General features: G+C 36.7%; 1 protein-coding gene across 9 annotated transcripts in view; it reads left to right on the forward strand.

Moving 5' to 3' along the window:
* The window catches only part of LOC127976077 (neurexin-3a), a 263,201-nt gene that overhangs the window by 166,456 nt on the left and 72,568 nt on the right, over window positions 1-24,177 (forward strand). For all 9 annotated transcript variants that reach the window (XM_052580184.1, XM_052580185.1, XM_052580186.1 and 6 more), the window contains one exon: window positions 22,246-22,427. In XM_052580184.1, coding sequence (XP_052436144.1) covers window positions 22,246-22,427 — 182 coding nt within the window. The remainder of the gene's footprint in view (window positions 1-22,245; window positions 22,428-24,177) is intronic.

Here is a 24,177-nt window from a genome sequence, read left to right on the forward strand (position 1 = left end):
ACATAATGACCAGTGGCACGTCGTAGCCTTCCTAGAGGGACCTATGATTACAATCTAAGAAACTGCAGGGCTTCATAATCACATGTCCGTCAAGTTGACTACACCGCACACAGACACTGCAGGGCTTGATAGTACACTGCCAGTCTAATTCGGATTTGGAAATTAATGGGCATGGGTGCCAGCTGTCGCACCATTATCGGCCTCGTTTTTCTTTGTCTTCCCTGGTGCAATTCTCTCAAAAATGAAAAAGCTGAGGGAATGCAGAGTGCACCTATACACCATCAGAAGAAAGACGTCGTAAACAAGATCTTAATGCACGGTTGTGCTTCTCAAGTGATTGGACTCTCGGTTTCCAGCGTACACAGATTAAATAGCTATGTACTGTAATGAGACCTTTGTGTGGTTGGAGCTCCATTTAGGAGAGTGCGGCCATGCCCTCTCGTCTCAGCTCTCAGGCTTGAGTTGAGGTCTCTGATGCTTTTGAGATCACAGGATGCGGCGATGCATTAAAATGGACCTCCATGCCGTTGATGAATGCTCGTGTGTACAGGGCAAATTAATTACCAGCCAATAGCACGACTACACCACATAATATAGTACTTCCTGTCTGTTCGAGAGAGCTGGTAAGAGCTTAGACACCTAATCATTGCGGCTCATCTCTTACACGCGTGTTGTCAGACGTGAGGAGTCTCGTACACTACAGCTTTTAATTTCATACCGACTCACCCTCAGAGTGCCAAGTACATCTGTAAGACAGCTGATTCAAAGAGGACATTTTGTGTAATGTGTTACTCTTCTTTTTTTTTCTAAAGTAATTTTCTATTTAATTTATTTCATGCTTTCAAGTCCTCCTAAAAGCAAAATATGTATGCTTTTAATTTACATTGATTTACTTGATTTTCTGAATGAACACCTACTTCTCTTTTTCAAACAAGTAATATGCATTAATTTCATATTTATTTTCTTTAATTCATTTGAACTTTTTAAGAACCTATTCGTTTTTTAAATTCACATTGGGTTTTTTTTTTCATGGTTTTAGGAGTCCTCAAAAAGGAATGTAATTTTCTGAATTTATAGCATACTCTTTTTTTTTTCTCAAACAAATGATATTCATTACTCTTTGTGTTTATTACATCTTTATTAAAATGAATTCAAACCCAGTTGTTTTGAATTTATATAATCTGTGTTTTTTTTTCAGTAGCATTACTTTATTTTATTACTTTCTTTTTATGTTACATTTATTAATTTTTCATTTAGCTGACGCTTTTATCCAAAACCGACTTACAATTGCTATATATGTCAGAGGTCGCATGCCTCTGGAGCAACTAGGGGTTAAATGTTTTGTTTAGGGACACATTGGTGTCTCACAGTGGATTTGAACCCAAGTCTCTCACACCAAAGGCATGTTTCTTATCCACTGCGCCAACACCACCCCTTATGCTATTAATTTCATGATTTTAGAAACACTTAAAAAGTAACCTTATTTATACCTTATTAATATTTACATTTACACAATATTGCTATTACTATTTTTATGCATTTAGATTCTTTCTTTTAAAAATTCTTAAAAAAATGCATTGCCTGTACAAAGCAACCCGAAGTTCTTTATTAATATTATTATTATTATTGTTGTTTTTGTTGTTATTATTATTATTTAAGAGGCCTTTAATTCGATATGTAATGAATGCAAGGCATCCATTTCATTTTTTATGTTGATTTAACTTATCTAACTGAAACGAAAGCTTCTCACTGTGGCATAACAGTCCTGTCCACGGTGTGATAGCATGTGTACAGAGCATGCAAGCGGCATGATGCGACTTGACAAAACTAGAACGCTTCTGTTCTAATCAGTAAAGCTGTCTATACTGAAAGCGGTGCAACGTCCATACAAGGGTATTGTTGTGGTATGCCCACTACAGACAGTTCTCAACTACAAAACATAACACTTTGAAATGCTTGGAAATCAAGCATAGTGCGACTGTTTTGGAAGAAAAAGACCCTTAGGCTGATTCTGAGAAAAAGTAATGCAAAAGTATCTAGTGAATTTCTTGCCATGAAAAGTAAGAATGTTACGTAACTAGTTACCTTATGCAATGAAGTGACATTTTACTTTTAAACTTAATGTTCCCCAGCATTTATCATAGTCCCCAAACACATTTTAAATAGTCAGTATCAGATGCTGTTTATCATCTCCAAGACTTTTCACACATGAGCACAGCGGTCCATCAAACACATTAGCGCTGTGTATATAAGGGAGACAGAAAAAAGATACATTTAAGGAAAGAGTCTCCGAAGGCAGAGCCTTTCTTAGTTGATGCTGTGGATGAGAAGAGAGCTGGCAGTCCCAGCATGCTTCAGCCCACTCTGCTGTCTACTGCATCACTTCCTCCATTTAGCCAGGAGCCATTCTCCTCTCCAACATGGACTGCTACTGCTCAAAGCCCACCAAATACCTTTTCTCCTCCAGGTCTTTTCACAAGACAACAAAAGGAGTCAGTGTCATCCTTTATATGCTAGGGACATGGAAGGGGAATATTATATTATAATCTCAACAGATAAACTGTCTACATAAAGAATGTATCACATGTATCACAGTTTGCACAAAACATATTAAGCCACACAACTCTTTACAGCATCAATGATAATAATAATAAACGTTTCTCAAGCACCAAATCAGCGTATTATGATGTTATTTAAAATTTAAACAAAACGTTTTACATCATTACTGATTTATATTTCTGTCATGAAAGTTTAGCATTGTTAATGTGTTTGGTCAGAATAGATCTGCTACTTTAGTGCTGAGACTTGCTACTGCAAATACATGCACGGACATGCTACTGTGAGCATATAAGAAATACTGCTGCACATATACCACCCCCAAACTTTTATATATTTACTCAAAAATGAAAATGCGTTATTTATTTCAACCTCAGGTAATTCTAGTGCTCCAAAAAGCAAAAAAAAAAAAAAAAAAAACACCTTTAAAGACATCCACACTGCATTTAACCTCACCTCTAAAGTAGCTTCTTGGACTGGGTTTTGACACTAATTTCACAATGTGTTTTTCATTTACAAGCTTGCAGTTCATTTCGATTTCTGATTCAATTTGATACATATTATTTTGGATATGTATCAGGTACACACCCAAATTTTCTGGGGAAAAAAGAATCTCTCAACCAGTGCTGTAAAATGTACATGAGAGTCTGTTGGTAATAAATTACTATAATATTGAAGGGTAAATTAACTGATTTGCATACACACTGAAGTTTCTTCATAATGCTAACTTTACAGTTGCACAATTATTTATACTCCAAATTAGTTACATATATATATATAAACACTGAAATGAGGTCATAAAAAAAATTTAGAAGAGTAAAAATTATAATTAATGTCTTATATGGTACATATATTTAGCAAATTGCTTCTCTCTAGAGCTCCTTTTTCTATTATTATTATTATTATTTATTTTTTTAGGTAGCCTAGATGTGTTGTTAAGTGAGATGTTTTTTGCAAACTGTTGCACTGCCACATCTTTGTGGTTGAAACATTGATTGAAGGTTTACATGAGACAGGATACAGATTTTGTTCAGCTGACACTTATCTTGAACTGAGGCAAACCAGCAATCTTTCACTCCACAATAATCAGCACCAAAACGCTATTTATAGTTGGAATATTTTACTAAAATGGACAGAATTAGAAATATTTGTTAGAAAAGCACAAAGCTTACTGCGATTATTGGATGGGAGGTGCTCTACAATGTTCTGTTAATTAACTGAAAACAGCCTAGACTAATCGATTCTTGGGATTTAAGAATCAGTACTATTTTGTAAAGTGATTAAAATCAAGAAATCAATATTTTTTACCCAGGAAGCCCTGGTAGCTTTGCATGAACACACTGAAATTGAAGTAGTTTTTCCAACTATGATTTGCACTGTATGACCTTAGTCAGGTTAGACGCCATATTGAATTTAACAAAGATGTAAACAGCTGTGAGGAAATAGATGACAGTCTTTACAATGGCAGATGTGCAAACACTCGAAAAATTACATTTTCCAGCTGAAAACACATGCAGAGTAGATGTCTCGCTGACTTGCGTGCATGATATGAGGCAGCATTTATTGTATGTTGAAAATATGATTTGTTGTTTCAGTACTTGAAGCAATGAATGAATGTTCATAACTCCAAATTCCTGAATGACTATTCAAATTTATGTGGCCAAAATAATTATCCCTCTAATTATCAGCGTTTCCCTCAAAAAAGTGTGAATGGTAGTGGATAGTCTAGGCCATTTAATTGCATGCAAATGTGGAATGTCTCATTCCTGTGAATAGCAGAACTCAAATCATCACCAAAATAGTACAGGTCATTATTTTCCAGCCACCAGCACTGTTCGCAGATGCCTGTCAGTACTGGTCGAGACATTGTGCTTAACGCAGATGTGATGGAGGTGGCGGAAACTCTATATGTCAGTCTGAGAAGCTGCTCGTGAGGAATATTAAAACAAATGGCATAATCAAACTCCTCATTCGGACTTCTGAGAGATCGAAAAGAGAAATTCCTCCCCCAGTAACTCAAAGAGCACATCTCTGCATGTGTGTTTGCGCGAGACCGAGAGAAACAGATTGAGAGAGTCGCAGTGTTTCATTGAAGGTGTAAAATTTTAATGGAAACCTCCTCTCGTTATAGAATGTTAATGGTTTTCTTCCTCTCACTTAAACAGGCCTCCTCATTGTGAGATCTGCTGGTTTTGCTCTTCATATTGAAATTGTGACTTTGCTTAATGGATGTATTCACATGCATAAGTGTGCTGCGTCGTCTATGAGGGAATTTCTCTTCCATTTCCATAAATTACATGCAGAAGTCTGGGGATGGATGTAATTTTGCCTGACAGACAACCACTCATGAGCTCCGCCAGCGTTCTGAAAGAGCACAGCGACTTCAAATTGATTTTCCTTGTTTCTCTCCCATAGAATCTGCGGCTCTCCAGCTAGTCTACTCCCAGTTCGTTTTATGAGGAAAGATGCAGTGACTTCATATGCAATTTTATTTTATTCTTTACAAAACGGATAAATGCAATATACACATTTTGTTATTTTTTAGCTCCGCAATGATAAAATTGACTCAAACAAATGGAGAGAGAACACTGAAGTCTTGTTTGGTTTTAAAGCTGCTATTAATATATATATATATATATATATATATATATATATATATATATATATATATATTAGGGGTGTAACGATACGCGTATTCGTATTGAACCGTTCGGTACGACGCTTTCGGTTCGGTACGCGATACGCATTATGTATACCGAACGGTTCGTTGGAGTAATTAATTATATTTGAAAAAAAAAAAAAAAGAGAGAGAGAGAAATATAATGATATGCGTTCAACAAGGTATCCCAATAACCCAAACAACGTAACAGGCAACGCCCCTGACACTCCCGAAGAAGAAAAAAACACCATCTTATATGTTTATGTTAGGCTACTCAGCAGGCGCTCGCTCACTCAGTACGCGCTGAAGGCTCGTTGCAAAATAGCCAATGCGTTTAACAGACTAGAAATGAGAAGATCCTCCAATAACCAACAGGTCTGGTGTTTGGGTGCACTTTGGATTCCCTTTAAGCTATAATGGTGATGGCAAGAGAGTGGTGGATAAAAAAACAACGGTATGTCGCATCTGCAACATGACAGGGTACACCAGCGGGAATAAAAAAAAAAAAAAAAAAAACACCAGCGGGAAAATCTGGGATATATGCGTCAGTACTATCTGGGAAAAGACGAAAAAAAGGAGAAACATGCACGCAGCAAACTATCCCTGCAGCATTTAGACACTATAGCTTACAGGGAATCCAACCCAAACACCAGACCTGTTGGTTATTTTAGGATCTTATATTTCTGGTCTGTTAAAGGCATTCGACATTTTGCAACGAGCCTTCAGCGCGTGCTGAGTGAGCGAGCGCCTTAGGGGCCGTTCACATATCGTGCCTAAAAACGCATGGAAAACGCTAAGCGCGTCTTTCTCCTCCTTTCCAAAGCGCTTGGGCAGAAGCGCTCATGAGGCGTCTGTCTTTGCTAAGCAACAATGACGTGCTCTTTCCATGAGACGCGGAAATTCCAGCGAAGGATAAATGGATTTGCAGCTCTAAAAATCGCTTGCAGTAGCTCTGCTACTAAATTTATTTCAAAATTGCAATCCATATACAACTATGATCAGCTGATCCTTCATCTTGGCTGAGCTCTCAACGTTGTTACGGGAAAGGATGAAGCTGATTGGTTAGTTCTTGTCACATGACCCGCGGTGCGCTTGCGGCATTCTGAAAAGTTGAGATGTTTTTACATTTTGCTGTATCTAAAACGTATCGAACCGAACCGAACCGAACCGTGACATCAGTGTATCGTATCGAACCGAACCGTGAATTTTGTGAACCGTTACACCCCTAATATATATATATATATATATATATATATATATATATATATATATATATATATATATATATATATATATATATATGCATGCTACGCAGACTTAATGTATGACTGTCTGGTTTAATGTGTCAAGGACGGTGTATTCGTAACTAAATTCAGAATAACCTTGCAACTCCATTATAATGCGATTTTCTCTAAATACACACTCGTCCCCCAATAAAATCACAATTCTGACATTATGGGATTATCTGACTGCGCGTCCCATCATGAATATCTGATTTCCTGTATTTTAATCGCCAGAGCGGGGTGGATTTCTGGGTGTAGAGTGAACTGATCTACGATCTGAAGGAATCTGGAGGGGATTCCTGTGAAAGGTCAACTAAGAAGAGTTTAGATCAAGGTTGCCACACAGTACAGCGTGAGCCAATCAGTGCAGGGCGTGACATGGATATATAGAGCGAATTCTGTAAAGAGGGAAAAGCAGGCCAGTTCTTCAGAGTCCGAAAGAACAAAGGTCCCGGAGTAGTCTGGGTAAATTGACCAGTTTCAATGGTTACACATTTTCAGAGGTCGGGGAAAGTGAGCTGCTGCAGAATTGTAAGAGCAGGTGCCATTTTTTCACATTACTCTTGGGTCAGTATGGATTTATATGGCATAAAAACGACTGTCGATTTGTCTTATAGAACATTATATGTACAATGTGGCTGAACAATGTTAGGTCTTATTAAAAATCTGGAATAAAAAATAAATAAAATAAAAATAACCTGGAAATTAAATAAATCAAATCTGAATTTTGATGTAAAATAAATAAGATTTTAAAAGTTCAGTACATTCAAAAGTTTGCTGTCAGTAAGATGTTTTGATGCTTTTGAAAGAAATTTCTTATGCTTCCTGAGGTTGCATTTATTTGCTCAATCATAGTTATATTGTGTGTATAATATTTTGAAATATTTTAATTCCGTTTTTCTAATTGTTATACTGATAAAATATTTCATAATATAAACATTACAATGATTAATGGAAGCATTTTCACATGTGAAATTTAACATGCTAATTATTTTATTTTTATTTTTTTATATTTTTTTGTGACCAGTGTTTTTTACATCATTGTAGCTCCACTGAATATTTCATTGCAAAAGCTTGTAAAGGTTTCCATGTATAATATATGAAGATATTATTGAAAATGTAGGATTTTCTGGTTCCATAACTTAGGAAATTGTTATAGTAGAGGGTGTACTGAACCTTGTAGAAACTCAATTAGTTTCTTTATGGTCAGAGTTGAGGGCTCCCTATGCTATTTGATTCTGAACCTGAAATGGTGTATTGCATTTTTAAAGAGTACAAAATTAGTCTGCTCCTCAAACTGTATATGTTTGCATCGCTAGCTCCGGGCCTCAATGTGCAACTTAAAACTCTCAAAAATATCATACCACCAGAAACAACTAGGCATGCTGGCATATTTAACTACGAAACACATGGTCCTAGGTATGCTTTTTTTGCATAATGGCTTTCATTGCTTTAGGGAGACATGAATTGCTTCACATTTCTCACCTTGACATCGGTGCTATTCCGCAGCATAGGAAATGCATAGGGAGTCGATGTGTGAAGGGGGGGAGTCTGGGCCCCCACGTCTCTCATTCCTACACTGACAAATTAAAAAGGTTACATTAGATTTTTATCATCAAAGAGAATTAAGTTCTGTAAATGGAAGCGTAAAATGCCTCCTGGGCTTTCTTTCAGAACTATTTTAATCAGCGTTCGGCTCTGGAACAGGGCCTCTGATGAAACAGGCCCAGCACAGAGCCTCGTACGAGTGACGGGGGACAGGTCTCTATCGCTCCCTCGCTTTCTATCACAGCCTGTTCTTCTTTTGCATGCAATAAAATGGCTTTCATAAGGCTTCAGTGTAACATATTGTAAATATGGCACAAATTTCTTTCTTTATACAGCTGAAAAAAATGTACAAATGCATCAAGAGACACGCGGGTTCTTCATCAGACTCGTAATTGTGCACATCGCCACCAAACTGTCGGCCATCATTTTCCCTAATGTAACTGTATTGCCAACCAGTGTGAGTTATCAGAGTATTGATTTACCAGTCTGTATTGATTTTCTCTGTATCATTCAGAGCAAGAGCAGAAGATCATTTCAGCTTTCTCATTTAAATGATCGACCCTCCCTTTAATAACTCAGAGCGGGTATTAATGTAGCTGTCAGGTAAACCTCTGGCTGTCTTTCCTCTTGCTGGTCGCTCATGGGAAATGATGCACTCCATAAGAAATAAAGCCCTTATTAAGAGAGCCAGTAGACGAGACCTCGACTGAACGCTGGGGGACTCTCATTAAAGCAGAGAAGAATATTACAAAGGCCTCGGATTCACCCGTCTCTGTCTGCCAGAATGGTTTGCTATTGCTTATGAGTGTACATTTGACCCGTGCGTTCTGAAACATTATTTTGTTTAAATGTACTAATGCTTCTCTGAACATTGGTTTTATCTTAATTGGCTTGCCACCTCTTGACCGTTGCTTCTGCACACTGAAGCAAAGTTTAAAAGCAATTACTTGGTTACTTTAAAAGACAAATTAGCTTATAAATAAACCAATTTAGTTCATTATAAGGTCTGCGGAATTAAAGTCGGAATTGATAGTCAATAGTCAGCTTTTTTCCAAAAACTGTCGCTGAATCTTGCTTGAAAAAAAAGATGTGAAAATAAAAATGTATCAATTGAATATTTAATTACTTAATTGTTAAATTCTGCAGGAACTGTTTAATGTTCTAGCAGGGTCTGTATTTAATTTGATTTTCATTTTAAGTGAAAAGATAATGACTATGCAGAGCTGTGGAATGTTATTACAGGTCATACACATTCGCTGACATACAGTAGAAAAGCTTTTTAGGTGGTTTCATGGTAAACTACTGTAGATTGTAGGTTTCGTCTAATGCAAGGAATTTTTTTTTTCTTTCCTTTAAAACAACTCTTCACCATAAATGATACGCTGACAAATGATCAGAGAGCTCTGAAATAGATTTTAAAGTAACATGGACATGTGTTGCACAGAAAAGCTAATGTCAATTCTCTCGAATGCCACCCAGTATGTGGTCTGCTACATTTGTGGCTGTGCCAACATGAGAAATGAAAAAAAACTGAACCTTCCCTTTTTAAAGAATAAAAGTTATGCATCTTGAGATACCTAGAGAAAATGTAAAGCCCTGTGCGATGCTGGTCACATTCTCATCTATTTCCGTGTAAGTAAGAGAGTTTGTGAGGGTGAAAATTGTTTTCACCTCTCTGTTGAGATCATTTAAATGCATAACATAAAATCTGCGCACCTTGCTCAAGCATATCAATGTTTACTGATAGATTTTTTTTCTTTAGACTGCAAAAATAAATAAATAACTGCCTGGCACAGTCTATGTTCTACTGTATTCTTTTTGTAAATGAGAAACAGCATGAAGTTTACAGTAACGTGCAAATTGCTGAAATTCACTTAGCATTTCACTGGCAAAAAAGTCATGACGACATACTCTTTCATGAATTATTATTTTATCTTTTAAAAGGGTAGTTCAATTAAAAATTAAATATCCAACAAGTCAGTGACGTCCATTATTGTTTGGACCCCAATATTTCTTCAGAATATATTCCTTCATTTATGTAGAATAAAAACTGGAAAAACTTTATTTTAGTTTTAGTTTAGTTTGCGGAGTCTACAGGTTGATTTCCCATGAAAAACAGCATAAAACTGTGGCAATGTTATTAAAACATTGCTATGTTTATTTAGCACCCCATCCAACCTGATATAGTAACATTATTTCAACCAGTGAGTTTGGGGTGGGGCTATCTGATTTTGACCAATGGCAGTTAAGTATTTGAGAAACCTGTCTGACAACAAACAGATTATTTGTTAACAGCAAACTACACGTTAAATAATTTTTGCAGTTGCAATTTGTGACGCAAGTGGAACAGAAATTATGCCATACATATTTAATGTTTAAGCCTTTGACTAACCATGATATTGTAAAGCATACTGAAGCATTCCCATTTTGCACATGAATCATGGTTAACAGCTCTACTCTAGAGGGCTAATATACTGTATTTCACATTTTGGCCTTTAATGAAAGACACATGAGATTAATAAATGAGCATAGATGCATTTTTTCTTGTTTGCACTCAGCCTTTCCTTTCTCTCCAGGACCACTTACTGTACTACACACATGGTGATTAATCCACGAGTTGCATTTATGTGATGGCAAACATGCTCGCCACTGCCAGCCTATCACGGTACAGGCCACATCCCAGCGTGCATGGCATGTTAGAGCACCTGAGTGGAGCAGACACGGCCAACCAGGTGTAAAATCAGCAAGGCCCGAACCCGAATGCATGGTGACAGCTCTTCATGCTTGGTAGCCTTCATCTATCCTGCTTTCGACCCACACCTAGTCCGCATCCAGTCCTCCCGATTCCTCCCCCCGCTCTCCAAACCAGAGCCTCCTCCATTTATCTCCATCCTGCAGGTCACACATGCACAGCGGGCACTAATGAGTCTGTCCTGATGTCCCTGTCACCTGCACTGATTGATTGATTTATTAACTTTACAAAAGAGGTTCACAGTGATGCAATATCGCAGTCACTCGTTTGGGTTCTTTACGCGGAGGAGGCTAAAAACTCAAAGGCAATAGAGCAGGAAAATACTTTACATTTTCTTTCTGCAACACTTGAAGTCACAATGAAACTGAAGAAGCGACATATCTGTTCTTTCATATTGTGACACATATCCAATTTTGAACAATGTTGGGTGGGGCTTTGGTTCCATGCATCTTTTTGGACTGGATTTTGAGATGGGGGTCATGACGGTTGTTTTCACCGGAATATCCAGCTATGACATTTTGATTAACCATATAAAGCCTACTATATCATATTTGATACACAAATTTCTAAGCCCTCTAAATTACCAAAATGATTTAAACTTTGCTAAAAGTAAACATGCCTGTTGTACAGTCATCTGATTAATAATCCCTTTTTTATAGCATGTAATGGCTTTTCACCTTCAGGTTGTGCTATATACATATTTTTTTTTTCCAGTTAAATTTATAAATTTTTATGAAGAAAATGTAAGAATAACCCTTAAATTGGTATTATTTCAGAATGACACTTACTCACTTACTGGACTGAAGAAACTTACGTTTACTTGACTATCCACACAGACAGAAACACACACACACACACACTTAAGACATTGTGAGGTAAAGAAACATATAAACATGAAACATATACACAAATGAATTGTCCATAATAAGATTACAATAACATGCATTAGAAAGCAGGTGAATTTTTACTTTATGCTGACTTTAAACACATTGGTGTCTCTGAAGAGGTACAGGTCCACCCACAGGAACGAAGCATCTCTTAGCATTTCAAGGTGTTGAGTTTTTTCCATGGGGCACATAATGCTCTCTGTGCGAGCGTGCGCATATGTGTTTGGTTGAAAAATGTGTTCCCTGAAGAAAGTGCTGTGTTTGGGTAGACTGCATCCACCATCATAAGCTGCCAAGCCTTTGGCTATGTAATGTTTCATCCTTTTCTACTAAGTGCGTCTTCAAAGGGAGTCGGGTTTAGCAGCGTGCGGAGAGGGAGAAAAGAGTGGGAAAGAAAGTAATGCGGTGATAGAAATGAAAAAGCACACACACACATAGGTGTTCACATCTTTCGGCAGCTGCTGGCATCACGGCGACGAAGCCATTGTTGCTTAGGAGGAGAGACAGAACAACAAAGAGAGTGCTATCAGGAGCTCCCACGTTCTGCCTTCTCTGGCCTGCTCTCTGCCTCGTTCTGAGGCAGCTAATGCGATAAGAGGCCCGTGCTAAAGCACGTGGCTAGCGGAGAGAGGGGAAGACGGTGCGAAACAAAGAAAGAAAGAGTGGGAGATGGAAAGGGCACTGTTAGAAAAGAGCATTTCCCTCTTTGAGCTCAACCTGCTTGACGGGGCCTCCAGAGTCCAGCATTCTTTGTACTTCCAGTATTAAACAGCACTGCGGATACCTGCAACACTGATGATAACCCAAGCATTTTGATGCTTTCTGGAGATCTATTGGTGCTTTGTTTTCTTTCGCCGCTTGTTTGTTCGTCGGCTTTGATTGAGGATGCTCTAAATTTTGTTTACTGCTCCCCTCTCCGAGCGCGTTATCACATGCTGTAGGTATCCTGGAATCTATGCAGCCTTTCATGCCTTTAGATAACTCAGGTTGTTTGTGCGGTTCTGTCTGAAGTCAGACTCCAAAGGCCTGACTTGATTATTGAGCATGTACTGTACCCACGTGGGGCAAACGGTAGAATGCATTATCATATAATCATGTTAGCCAAGTTGTGGTTGTCCGCAGTGTTGATGCTGTGCAGAACGCTGTGAGATAAAGGTCATAAAAGCTTAAGGTTGTTTGGTTTTCCTGTTGGGTGGAGAAATTGTAGGTGCACATCTGGCCAAAGAGATAAAACAGTAACTTTACCTAATTAATAACTATATAACCTATAACGATAGATAGATGGGACATACAAAAATGTATGTTTAAATATATCTAGGAATTTGGAAAATATGTATATTAATGTGTATTAACATGTGTATTAAACATATACTATTTATATTGTCATATTAATATTTTAGCATGTATAATATTATATAATAAGTATTTATTATAATATTAAAAATGAAGGTGTGTTATACATATACACACACACACCTCTTTATTTTGAAGATATATATTGATATTGTTTATTTGTGTATTTATTTATTTATTTATTCTTATATCTCAATTTACTTTTATGTACCAGGGTTGAAGTTCTTGAACACTTGATTTACGCGACAGAATGCACTACCTGTATTTATTTGATTTACAATTCAATAACTTCAAATTGAAATTCAAAAGAAATCAAATTCCTCTTGCCTGTGGCCAAATAAATTTAAATTCCAGCTCATGAAAGTCTAAAGGAACTAAATTCTTCAGTCCTTTCCTGACCTGCTCTTGTTCCCTCTCTAATGGACCTCTTCATAGAGTTTCTTTGTATCATCTTTAAATTGCAAAGTTTCACACTTTCTGAATGTCCGCATCTGAAACCATGGGAACGCTAGAGTTCAGTCAGCATGCCATGGATAGAAAAATGTCTAAACTGACTTTAAAGAGAGATTCAAGTCTAAAATATCATTATGAACTGAAAGCTCATTGTCGTTCCTTCCACTGAAAGCCTGTGTCCATGGATATGCGTTCCTAAGCGTTTATCTCCCACATCAAGGCGTTTATCTCCAATCAGAGCCCCTGTGAGCGCCGCCATTTGTTTAATTGGACGACATCTCCAGCCACTCAAAGCCAACTCTACAAAGAGCTCACATATCTTTGCCTGGATGAGGTCGGCTGTGTGGGATCTGAACTCCACAAACTCTCGAACCACAAAGCCCTGATCAAAGTGAAACTTTGTGCGTTTTGGCCAAATTAAAGGAGTGAAGAAGGGATGAAAGGAAATTTGAGAGCGAGAGAGAGAGAGAGTTATGTGTAATTAGAGTCGTAAATAGTGAAGCACTCATACAATACCTGCACTGAGACCGGAGGGACCCAACTGAAGACTGCCACTGATTGTAAAGTTCGAGAACTTCTCCCGCGATAACTATATTATGTTCCTACCAGCGGTGGACATTGAAGAGGCTGTTGTCATGACAACAAGGTGGCAACACATATTCAGTGGACCAGGCGGGGAGAATAACAAGAATTTATTGGACATTAAGGAGGAAGGCTTGGGAGCATATAACCATTAGGCACAGACAATATGTGTCACTGCGTACAAAACAACACATTAGAGGATGAGACAGCCGACATATACCCCCTATGTAGTATTAAGGTATTTATGCATTTACAAATCCAATATAGTCCACTTTAATGATCAGCATGAAAATTTTATGTGGACTGTATATGTATATATAGTGTCTTTTTTTTCTTATGCCAAGGAGAAATAAATCTAAAAAGGATTTTAACCTATTACCATGGCTGGCTTAATGCCACTTACTAAAGTGTGGAGCAAATTGGATAATTTGTCATAATATAACCTTAGGAAATCTTGGAGAGTGGGACCCTAAACACAAAAGTAGAAGTAATGGCCAATTATCCCAGTGAACAGTCAGTGTCAGACAACTGGGGAGCACAGGAAATGGTAACGGTGAGGGAAACACGGTTTACTGCTGTGGCTTGGCTGCATATTTCATTCCCATTGTTTTCTCTTGACTTTGAAGGCCACATTATGTTAACATGAAAAATATGAACTTTCTGAGGAGATTACCGCCCAGTCTTTTCCTCACACAAAAAGACAATTCTTCCCTAATTTATTTTCCCTCTGCAATTTAGTTACAACAGAGACACAAAAACAACTGTTTAGAAGCATCTAACCAAAAGACAATTTTAATCTCAAGCAGAGCAAGCATCTTCCTTGTTGTTCTCTGTTATGGATAGAACATAAAAATTGATGGGCAAAAATGAAGACAATCAGTCATTTGCCAGTCCTCACGTTGTTCCAAGTCATAATGAACATAGACTATAAAGCTTTCAATCAAAACTACAGAAGCACCATACATTTACCATAAAAAGTGGCATATATGACTTTATTTAAAGTCTCCTGAAGCCATGTGATAGATTTGGGTAAGAAACAGACATAAAATGTGTCATTATTCACTGAATTCTCTTCACTGTTTAAAACGTTTTGATGTCAATACATTCTTGAATCTTTTCACATATTCTTTTGACATCGGTCCACAAAACCTGTCTGAATGATTCGTTTAAAAATGATAATGATAAACTAATAAAAAGTTAAATAAAGTTTCCTTTTATCATATTATATCATAATAGGATATAATCTTAATATGATTATATTAAAATTATAAAAATGTAGATTTTTAAAAAATATTATATAATATACAAAAATAAATGTTTTATCATATGTCCATGTTTGAAATTATATGCTTGAAAGTAAATTCATATTTAGTTTATATATTTTGAAATTATTATATAAACTATTTTTATTTATATATAATATAAATTATTATATTATATTATATAATGTATTATATAAATTTATATATATAAACATTGAATAGCCTATAATTTTTTTTTATATGGTAAATTTTTATATTACATAATTATATAATATGATGATTTGATCAAATAATACATTCTTTTTAATGATTTTCTAAACAGAACGCTTTTTCCCAGAATGCACTACCTGTGTTGTCTTAGAATTATAATTTACTCAATTCTTATTCCAGCCTGATTCCAGCCGGATTGATCTTCGTTCCTGAATTCAACTCACTGACTTGATTCAGTCACTTAAAGCTATCATATGACTAGAGAACAGTTGGGATATAGCTTTACTGACTACTTTTAAGACACTTTTCTAGTGATACTAGCGATTTCATACAGTATGGGTGGGTAAATGATGGAAAAATGTTCATATTCACAAGAACTATTCCTTTAATAACAGAATGCCAAACTAGTAAATCAAATCAAAACAACGCAGCAGTTACTCTGTGCCATCTTCTATCAAATGCTACGGAGGCTATCGGTGCGAGAGAACTGTGCTTAAAGCCAAGTCATCAGTCATTCTGTGTAATAACGGTGCTTCTCATTTGTCTTCTCTTTTGTGAGGCAAACACTTGGAGATTATTCACAGTAGATGAGCACATTCTGCTTAAAGGATGTGCTCCATCCCGCTGAAAAGCCAGCCATGAAATACAGCCCGACAAGAATTTGGCAGAAATGTTCACAGTCAGCGATGCTGTGAGTGACGTCATCATTCCAGGAGAAGCGTTTGGTTTCCACGAGCCTCAGTCCCACTCATATTCTCGGCATATGTGGAGAGACCTAGGTAGCTTTGAAATGTGTAACACGATTCCCCTGCCTACAGGACATTTGCACAATGGATGCTGTCTCTGCATCTGTTTGTCGAATAGAAGTAATTCATAAAGCTTGCCACTCACCCACATTACGAATACATTTCCTAATCTTCCAGCTCTAGTGAATAGGGAATCAATATGCTGTGTGTTGTAATGATTATCCTTCTTTGCTTGTCGAATTTGCATGTCTCTGAAACAATCCATAAACAAACATATCGATTTTATTTTTCAGATGCCTATATCGTTGTCTATTAAATATTTGCTGCAGGCAGAAAAGTCAGATCTGGGCTCCTATGTTCTGTTCTATTTCAGAGCAATATGCTCACAAATGAGGTAAGCGCTCTGCGATTGGCACAGTTCCTGCACAGAGTTTAATTAGTTTAAAATCTGGTAATCTCCCAAAGCAACTGTCTGATTTTTCACAGATGAAGAGGAATGATGGGGAAGTGAACAATGCACACAGTTGTAAATTTGGACTGGAATATCAGAGAAGCTGCTGTGGATGCCAAATATTTATAGATCACAGCGCTCATATTCATAGGGAGAATGGGATTTGGAGATGTAACAAGCCAGATTTGTTCTGTGGACAAGTGTACCGGCCACTATGAAGTGGTGCAATCAGTTAATAAGCAATCTGATATTTCACTTCCGAATCGTCATAATATATATATTTTTTATTTTATCTTTATTTATATATGAAATATCTATTACTTAATTCATTACTGAAAAAAAAAGTGAAACAAATATAAATAGCTCTAAAAAACAACAACTAATAAAACAGACAAAAGCACATAACAAAACATTCAAAAAAAAAAAAAAAAAACTATAAACCAAATATATAGAAATAAAAGCAAGCTCAGCAAGTTTTTAAATGTTAACTGAGACCAGATGAAACCAGTTTCATTAATTTGGGGCGGGGTTTTCTCCTTTGTTTGACCAATGAAAATAATTTCTGTTTAGAAATGCTATACTGCCAAAACTACATACATTAGCAATCATAAAAAAAAAAATTGAGTGTAGGAAGTTTATGCACATCCTTTATCCCGATAAAGGTAATGAGATTTTGTGTATAAGCATTTTGTTAACCCTCCTACGCTCTCACATTAGGAGGAAAACTAGACAGTTATTGAGCAAGACAGTTCTTTTTCTAATTGTTTTCTCATTTCTGTTTCCTTCCCTGATAGTCATGATTTGCATTTTTATTTGTTCTAGTTGTGTTGATGAGACTTTTACCTTTTTATTCTGCCATTTTTGGTTGGTAGTCCAGAGCACTGGTCCTCACAGTAATGATTACCCCTATTGAATTCCGCTCTCCGGGGAAAGACAAGACTGCCAAGCAGTGCGGCCTGAGCAACCCCTCTCCATGATTGAACGGAAAAGATTCTCTCGAGTAGGTAAACATGCTCAGAATAAGCGCCGGTGCAGTGGTTGGAAAAATGATAGGTGGGGTTTGAGAAGGGGGGCTAAAAAGAAACGTATCAAAATGCCATCTCGTTTCCAGTGTAGCGTTTTCCCTCTCTTTAGCGCCACATTGTGTTGTTTGATCTTTGATTGTACTCTGCAGTCTCCCTCCTCGATCTCTGATGCGTTTACAGAAACATTCACGGAGAAGCGATGAGGCCAGTCGTATCATACTTGCACTTGAAAAAGAAAGAATATAAATATTATTCATGCAGAAATGGGTTTATTCAACCCTCAAATCTTTTCTGGGTTCCACGTTGTGAGCATAACTTCTCATTTGCTAGTTAAATTAAAAACCCAATCCAATCCGAAAGCTCACAAGTAACTGAATCTGCCAGGTGTGTGACGTATGTCTGCTATCACTGCCTTCATCATTGTAATCAAATCGGAAATCTGCTAAATTTGAATCTAGAACTTCACAGTGACTTGCATTCAAGTTTGGAGCAGACAGGACTTCTACCTGCTCACTTTTCTAATCGCCTCCTTATCTAAGAAGCTCAGAACCAATTGCTGAGCTGATAGACTATAAACCTCCCGACACTCACCATGTGAGCGGCTCTATACTGTTGACTCTTGGGATCATTCTAGCACAGCGCCTGACTGCTTAAAATACAGATATTAGAGCTCTGTGTGTACAGGCTAAGCAGTTTTTGCATGTGCATGGTGTTGGGCTGAAAAGAAGGACTGGGATGTACGTGATCAAACTGAGCATTTGAGCATTCAACATCTTACAGTCAAATTTGGGGGAACGAAGCTCAGCAGCTCTATTTCCATTTCACACATACGGAATGTCAATAGGACAGGTGCGGAAGAATCACGTATTGAGCGCAGGCATTTAATTTTCGCTTACATTATAATCGTATGTGTGATCGTGCGACAGGTCTTTGAACTTCCACCTTGCATGCTGACACATGGAAGAAGTACCATTCTTTTGTCTGTCTTGCCACTGTCTAGTAACAGGCTTCTTGTTGCAGTTTTAATGCAGCGGATGAAGGCTGCGCTCTTCGCTACGTGACACACTGCATGAACTCTTCATCATGTGTGTCTTATCGCTGTAACCAGCACGCCTCAAAGCGATGTGCCCTTGTTGGTGATTGCCCTTTGCAATGATAAGAGTGTCAAAGCTGAGATGAGATCAGAGTGTTTTTTCTGGGGTTACACACTTTATAAATGAATAGAGTGAATTCCCTAAATTATTCAAGTATTGGTGTCTCTCAAGGTGTTGTCAAGTTCATTAATGTGGTCTTCACAAAAGAAATAATAGTTTAAAACAGTGTTAAAGTAATATTAGAATGAATTAATGGATTAAATTAATACACTAACTGATCAATTAAAAATATAGCATTTTTAATCCATTTGGTTGAGTGAGTTAACTGATATCTCATTCATAAAAATGGTCGGTTTATTAGTATTGAATCAGTGAAACGGCTGAATTAATGATTCAGTTATTCACTCAGACAGTCATTTCTAAATGATTCAGTTTATTTGAATGAATTGAATAAATACCACAATTGATATGAATAGCCAACACTACCTTGTATGGGTCGAAATGATAGATTTTTCTTTTATGCCAAACTTAATTAGGATGTTATGTAAAGATTCTGTTCCATAAAGATATTTTGTATGGTAAATATATTTACATTTTATTTTTGATTAGTAATATGCATGGCTAAGAAAGTCATTTGGACAACTTTAAAGGTGATTTTCTCAATATTGATTGATTTATTTATTGTACCTTCAGATTTCAGATTTCAAATAGTTGTATCTCAGCCAAATATTGTTCTACATGGAAAGCTTATTTATTAATTTTTTAGGTGATGTATAAATCTCAATGTAAAAAAATAAATAATAAAATTTAAAAAAAAAAAAAACCTTATGATTAGTTTTGTGGTCCAGGGCTTTACATGCACAGATAAACAGTGTACATTTCACCTAGTAATTTACTAATATAATAAATACTAATAAATAATGATATGACCTAGTGCTTTCCCATAATTTGACCAAATATATTAATCATTTTATTATTTAAGTGTTTGGTGCCATATGTATTCATCTCAGTCTTAATTTTGAAATCAATCATTAATTCTAATTATATTGACTTTGAACTCAGAGAAGGTAGAGCGTTGTATTTATTTGAGTTATGATTTCAAAATATGACATTTAAAGTATATTTAATATTTAATTAGAACTATTTTGGGGTTGGGACCTGCACTGTTGTTTGACGTGCAGTTCCTAAGTTGCAAAACATTGTTTCATATTCTGTATTTCCAGACATGTTGTGTTTTTGGCACCTTAAAAGGTTTCAATAACATATTCACATCAGCCATACAGACAAAAATACACATATCACATTGCAACGTACAAACATTTTGGGAAAGGTCTGGATGTTTTCCATTTTACTCTACAAAATAATTGACTGGTTATTAACAATTCAGTCTATGTACTCTAGGTCACTGGAAGACTATCCATTAAAGGTAGAACGCCCTCCATTTGATGAGATACCATGCTTTTACTTAATGGAAATTTTTAACCAAGGCAACCATTGGTGCTCGAAATCCTAAAATAAAATCCTGAGGCTTCAAGAAATACATTGTATGCGTCTCAATAAGCCCTTTCTTCTTCTTTTTTCTGTTGGTAGGGTTCTGTCCTCATTTGAATGCTTATCAGGTTAAGATTCACATTAGCTGGGTTGTTTGAAGCTGGCAGCTAATTTATTAAAGAACATTCTGCAGGCAGGCACTGCTTTTGAGTAAACCGTTGACACTACTTTCTCTTTATAAAAGTGTTCCGCTGCATTTCCCTTTTACATCTTAATCTGAAATACATCACGGCAAATATTGGCGAGCTCATCAAAATGCAGAAAGGAACGGCACACTTAGGTTTCTTAATTGTTTTAAAAGCCTCACGGTCATTACATGTCTGACATAACAACGCAAGCCTAGAGCACCTTCAAATCATTCAAAAAAATAAAAAAACCTAATACCAACAGAATTCATGCCTCTGCTTATGATATTAAATGCATTACCTCTGAATAACTTTCATTCAAACATAGACACATACAGTATAAGTGCAAATGAGGTTCAGTTCCATCTTGTCCGTGAGCAAAAGCTTGCACCTATGGTGCCATCACATCTCCAGCTGTGACTTCCCGTTGTGTACTGGTGCGATCTGTCAGAAGTTAATGATGAATGCATCGCCTGTAAAAGTAAAATCATAACTTCTTGACGCATATGGCCATATCTTGCATATATATTACACACTGCTGCCCCGATGACTTGCCAAGCTGTCATGGGAAAGAATCGCTGAAGCCAACGACTCAAATTGAGAATGAGAGCCGTAAAGGGACTGCAAGTGGCAGCACGTCTGAGATGGAGGGGGCAATATACTGTATTGTGTGAGTGCATGATCCGCTCCAGAGCCAGATGTTCCACTTGACAGGCCCCTTGAGTGGAGGGCTGTTCTGCCAGCTGTCCCCCTTCCTACTGCACATGCAGCCATTTGTTGGTAGAGTGTTAAAAGCAAGGGGAAAATCAACAGAATGGCTTTGCACAATGACCCCCCCCCCCCACCACCACCACCACACTTGCAACTGTTGTCCAAAACAAATAGTCCCATGAAATTGCAGTTTTCTCAACAATGCTTTTGTTTACCACAACACCATTCCCCGAGTTTCAGTATGCGGCTGGCCAAATCGGAAAGAATTATTGCCCTACCTCTATTCCAGGTGAAGCCTTTTGCGTTTACCTTTTCCCTCGTATAATGCATGATAATAGCAAAATTCATTCATCAAAGGCTCCTGCTGTTATTCCCTGGAAAGAGTTATATTTAACTTGGATAGGTCACAGCATTTTCCAGCAGGCTCTGCTGAGAATATGAGCCTGAAGAATTATGACTTTTCTGACCCAGGTGTGGGCATTATTCATGCTTAAGATCCGATCGCTAGTGCTACCAGGACGCGGGTAAGAGCAGCCGCTGACAACTTAAAAATGTCAGGACTTTTCTCAAAGTCTTTGGCCTAGTTGGGGAAACTTGAAGAGGACATTTCAGTGGCACGTCATTGGTTCTTGTACTATCAGCATTTGTGGATGTGACAATGTTTGGGGTTATTCTGGTTTTTATCCTACAGCTTTTTCTCTACTGCATTTGGAATGACATTTAAGTGGATTTCATGTCACGAAACACACTGTTAAAATTATTATTATTATTTAAGCTGTCTTTCAGTCTTTCTACTTTGGAATTTCATGTTAAATTCAATGTATATTTGCTATTCTTTGTAATTATGTGTGCAATTTACAAGCAATTTCTGAGTGAAATGTCTACATTTTTCAGTTTAGAAATAGAATGAATAAAGTTTGGGGGAAAACAGAATTTTTAAATGTTTGTATATACATGTGAGTTTAGGCTAATGCAATTCTCTTGTTGACTTTTCTAGCTGGAACAACATATATCTTTGGGAAAGGAGGAGGCCTAATAACCTTTAACTGGCCAGCCAACGAGCGGCCAAGCACCCGTACGGACAGGCTGACAGTGGGCTTTAGCACTTCGCTCAAGGATGGGATCCTGATCCGCATCGACAGCGCCCCTGGCCTGGGAGACTACCTCATGCTCCACATTGTAAGTCAGAGCTTCTTCAAACTTGATCTGCCACATCTAAAAATTTCAATCATAAAGGCCAAAATAAAAAAATCCAACGCTCACAGTAGAGTTTTTGGTGTTTCTGATGCCCAATATTGGGGGTGACCAGTAATAAGCTTTGCGGCTGATGACTTCAGCATTTTATATATTTATAATTATTTAATCATTATTCAGCATGCATGCATTACATTGACAAAACTTTTACATTTAAACAAATAAAATGTGGTTCTTATGAACTTTGTATTCATCAAAGAATCCTGGGGAAAAAAAGATCACAGTTTACACAAAAAAGATTAAGCAGCACAGCTGTGTTCAGCACTGATGATAAAAATAAATATTTCTTAAGCAGCAAATCAGCATATTAAAAATTATTTTCTAAGGACTTATGTAACACTGAAGACTGCAGTAATAACTGCTGAAAATTAATATTTGTTTCAGAGAGATAATATTAATAGTATTGCACAATTAATACTATTGTTTAAATTTATTTTAAGCTGCAGCATTTGTGTGTATCAAATACTTATTTAAACAGCCTTAATTAGTAAACCAAAGTCACTGGTTTGAAATATTAATAGAAAAATAAGCAATATTTCATAAGTGCATACATTTTTTCATACATACATGGGTAATTAAGTGGTAGGAGTAGCGCTGCAGCATCTCAGAAATAGACAGTCTCAATGTGACACAACATATGCTTCCAGTGTATGCGTCAGTGCTGCGTTGATTATAATGGGAGAGATTTTGGGTGTCGACAGGGTGTTAGCGTTCTGTGCATTTCATAGAACCAAACACCTTGTGGGTGGTATCTTTTTCTTTCTGATGCACGTCCTTGTAAATAATCAGTCCAAGAAAAATGATGTCTTTCAGGCGGCTCTGTTTTGTGTTGCACAGTTTCCCTTCTCCATTAATCTTTGTTTTGTGTCAGAGACAATATGAAGTTTGTCACTCCACAGCTGCATAAAAAAAAAAGAAAACTTTTCCTCAGATCAGCCATATCAACTGTGAATTTCTTCAGAAGTGATGTGTTTTATTTTGCTGAGCTGCACAATGTTCTTTTCAAATGATTAAAAATCAATACGTACGCCACACGGAAGCCCAGCAGCTTTTTCCCTACAGTTTATCCATGGTGAGAGCTACTATTTGGCCGGATGTGTCCATAATGTAAATAATTCAGCACTCATGTAATGGAAGCTGGTTTGGTAATTAACCTGCTTTTCTGAAAGACAAAAGGATTCATTTTCAGACCGTATTTGTCACCAGGGGTGATTTTAACTCATAAACAAACAATGGGGTCATTAGAGTTTTTATTTTTTTATTTTTTTATTAATACTCCACAAACAATATATAACGAAACATTTTGGATACATTAGCACACACTCATATGCATTGTTATCCATTTATTTATTTTTTTATTATAAAAAAAAAAAATCACTACTTTTGACCATATCCATTTCACTGAAAAATTATAATTATGTTTTGCATTTAATTATTTCCTAATTTTATAAACATTTCAACACATTTGTGACAGTGTAATAGTAAATTAATTATAAGATCGTTTTAATTAATAGACACAAATTGAAACATGGATATGTGTGATATATAGATAAATGTGACTGTAAAAACGTTTACACTGTTACAAGCTTATTTTTAAATAAAGACTGCGCTTGTGAACTTTCTGGAAAAGTAGTTACTGATGCTTTTTAAAAATGTCCTGATTTAATCAACAGTT

Source organism: Carassius gibelio, chromosome B17, assembly GCF_023724105.1.
Source record: "Carassius gibelio isolate Cgi1373 ecotype wild population from Czech Republic chromosome B17, carGib1.2-hapl.c, whole genome shotgun sequence".
NCBI lineage: Eukaryota > Metazoa > Chordata > Actinopteri > Cypriniformes > Cyprinidae > Carassius > Carassius gibelio.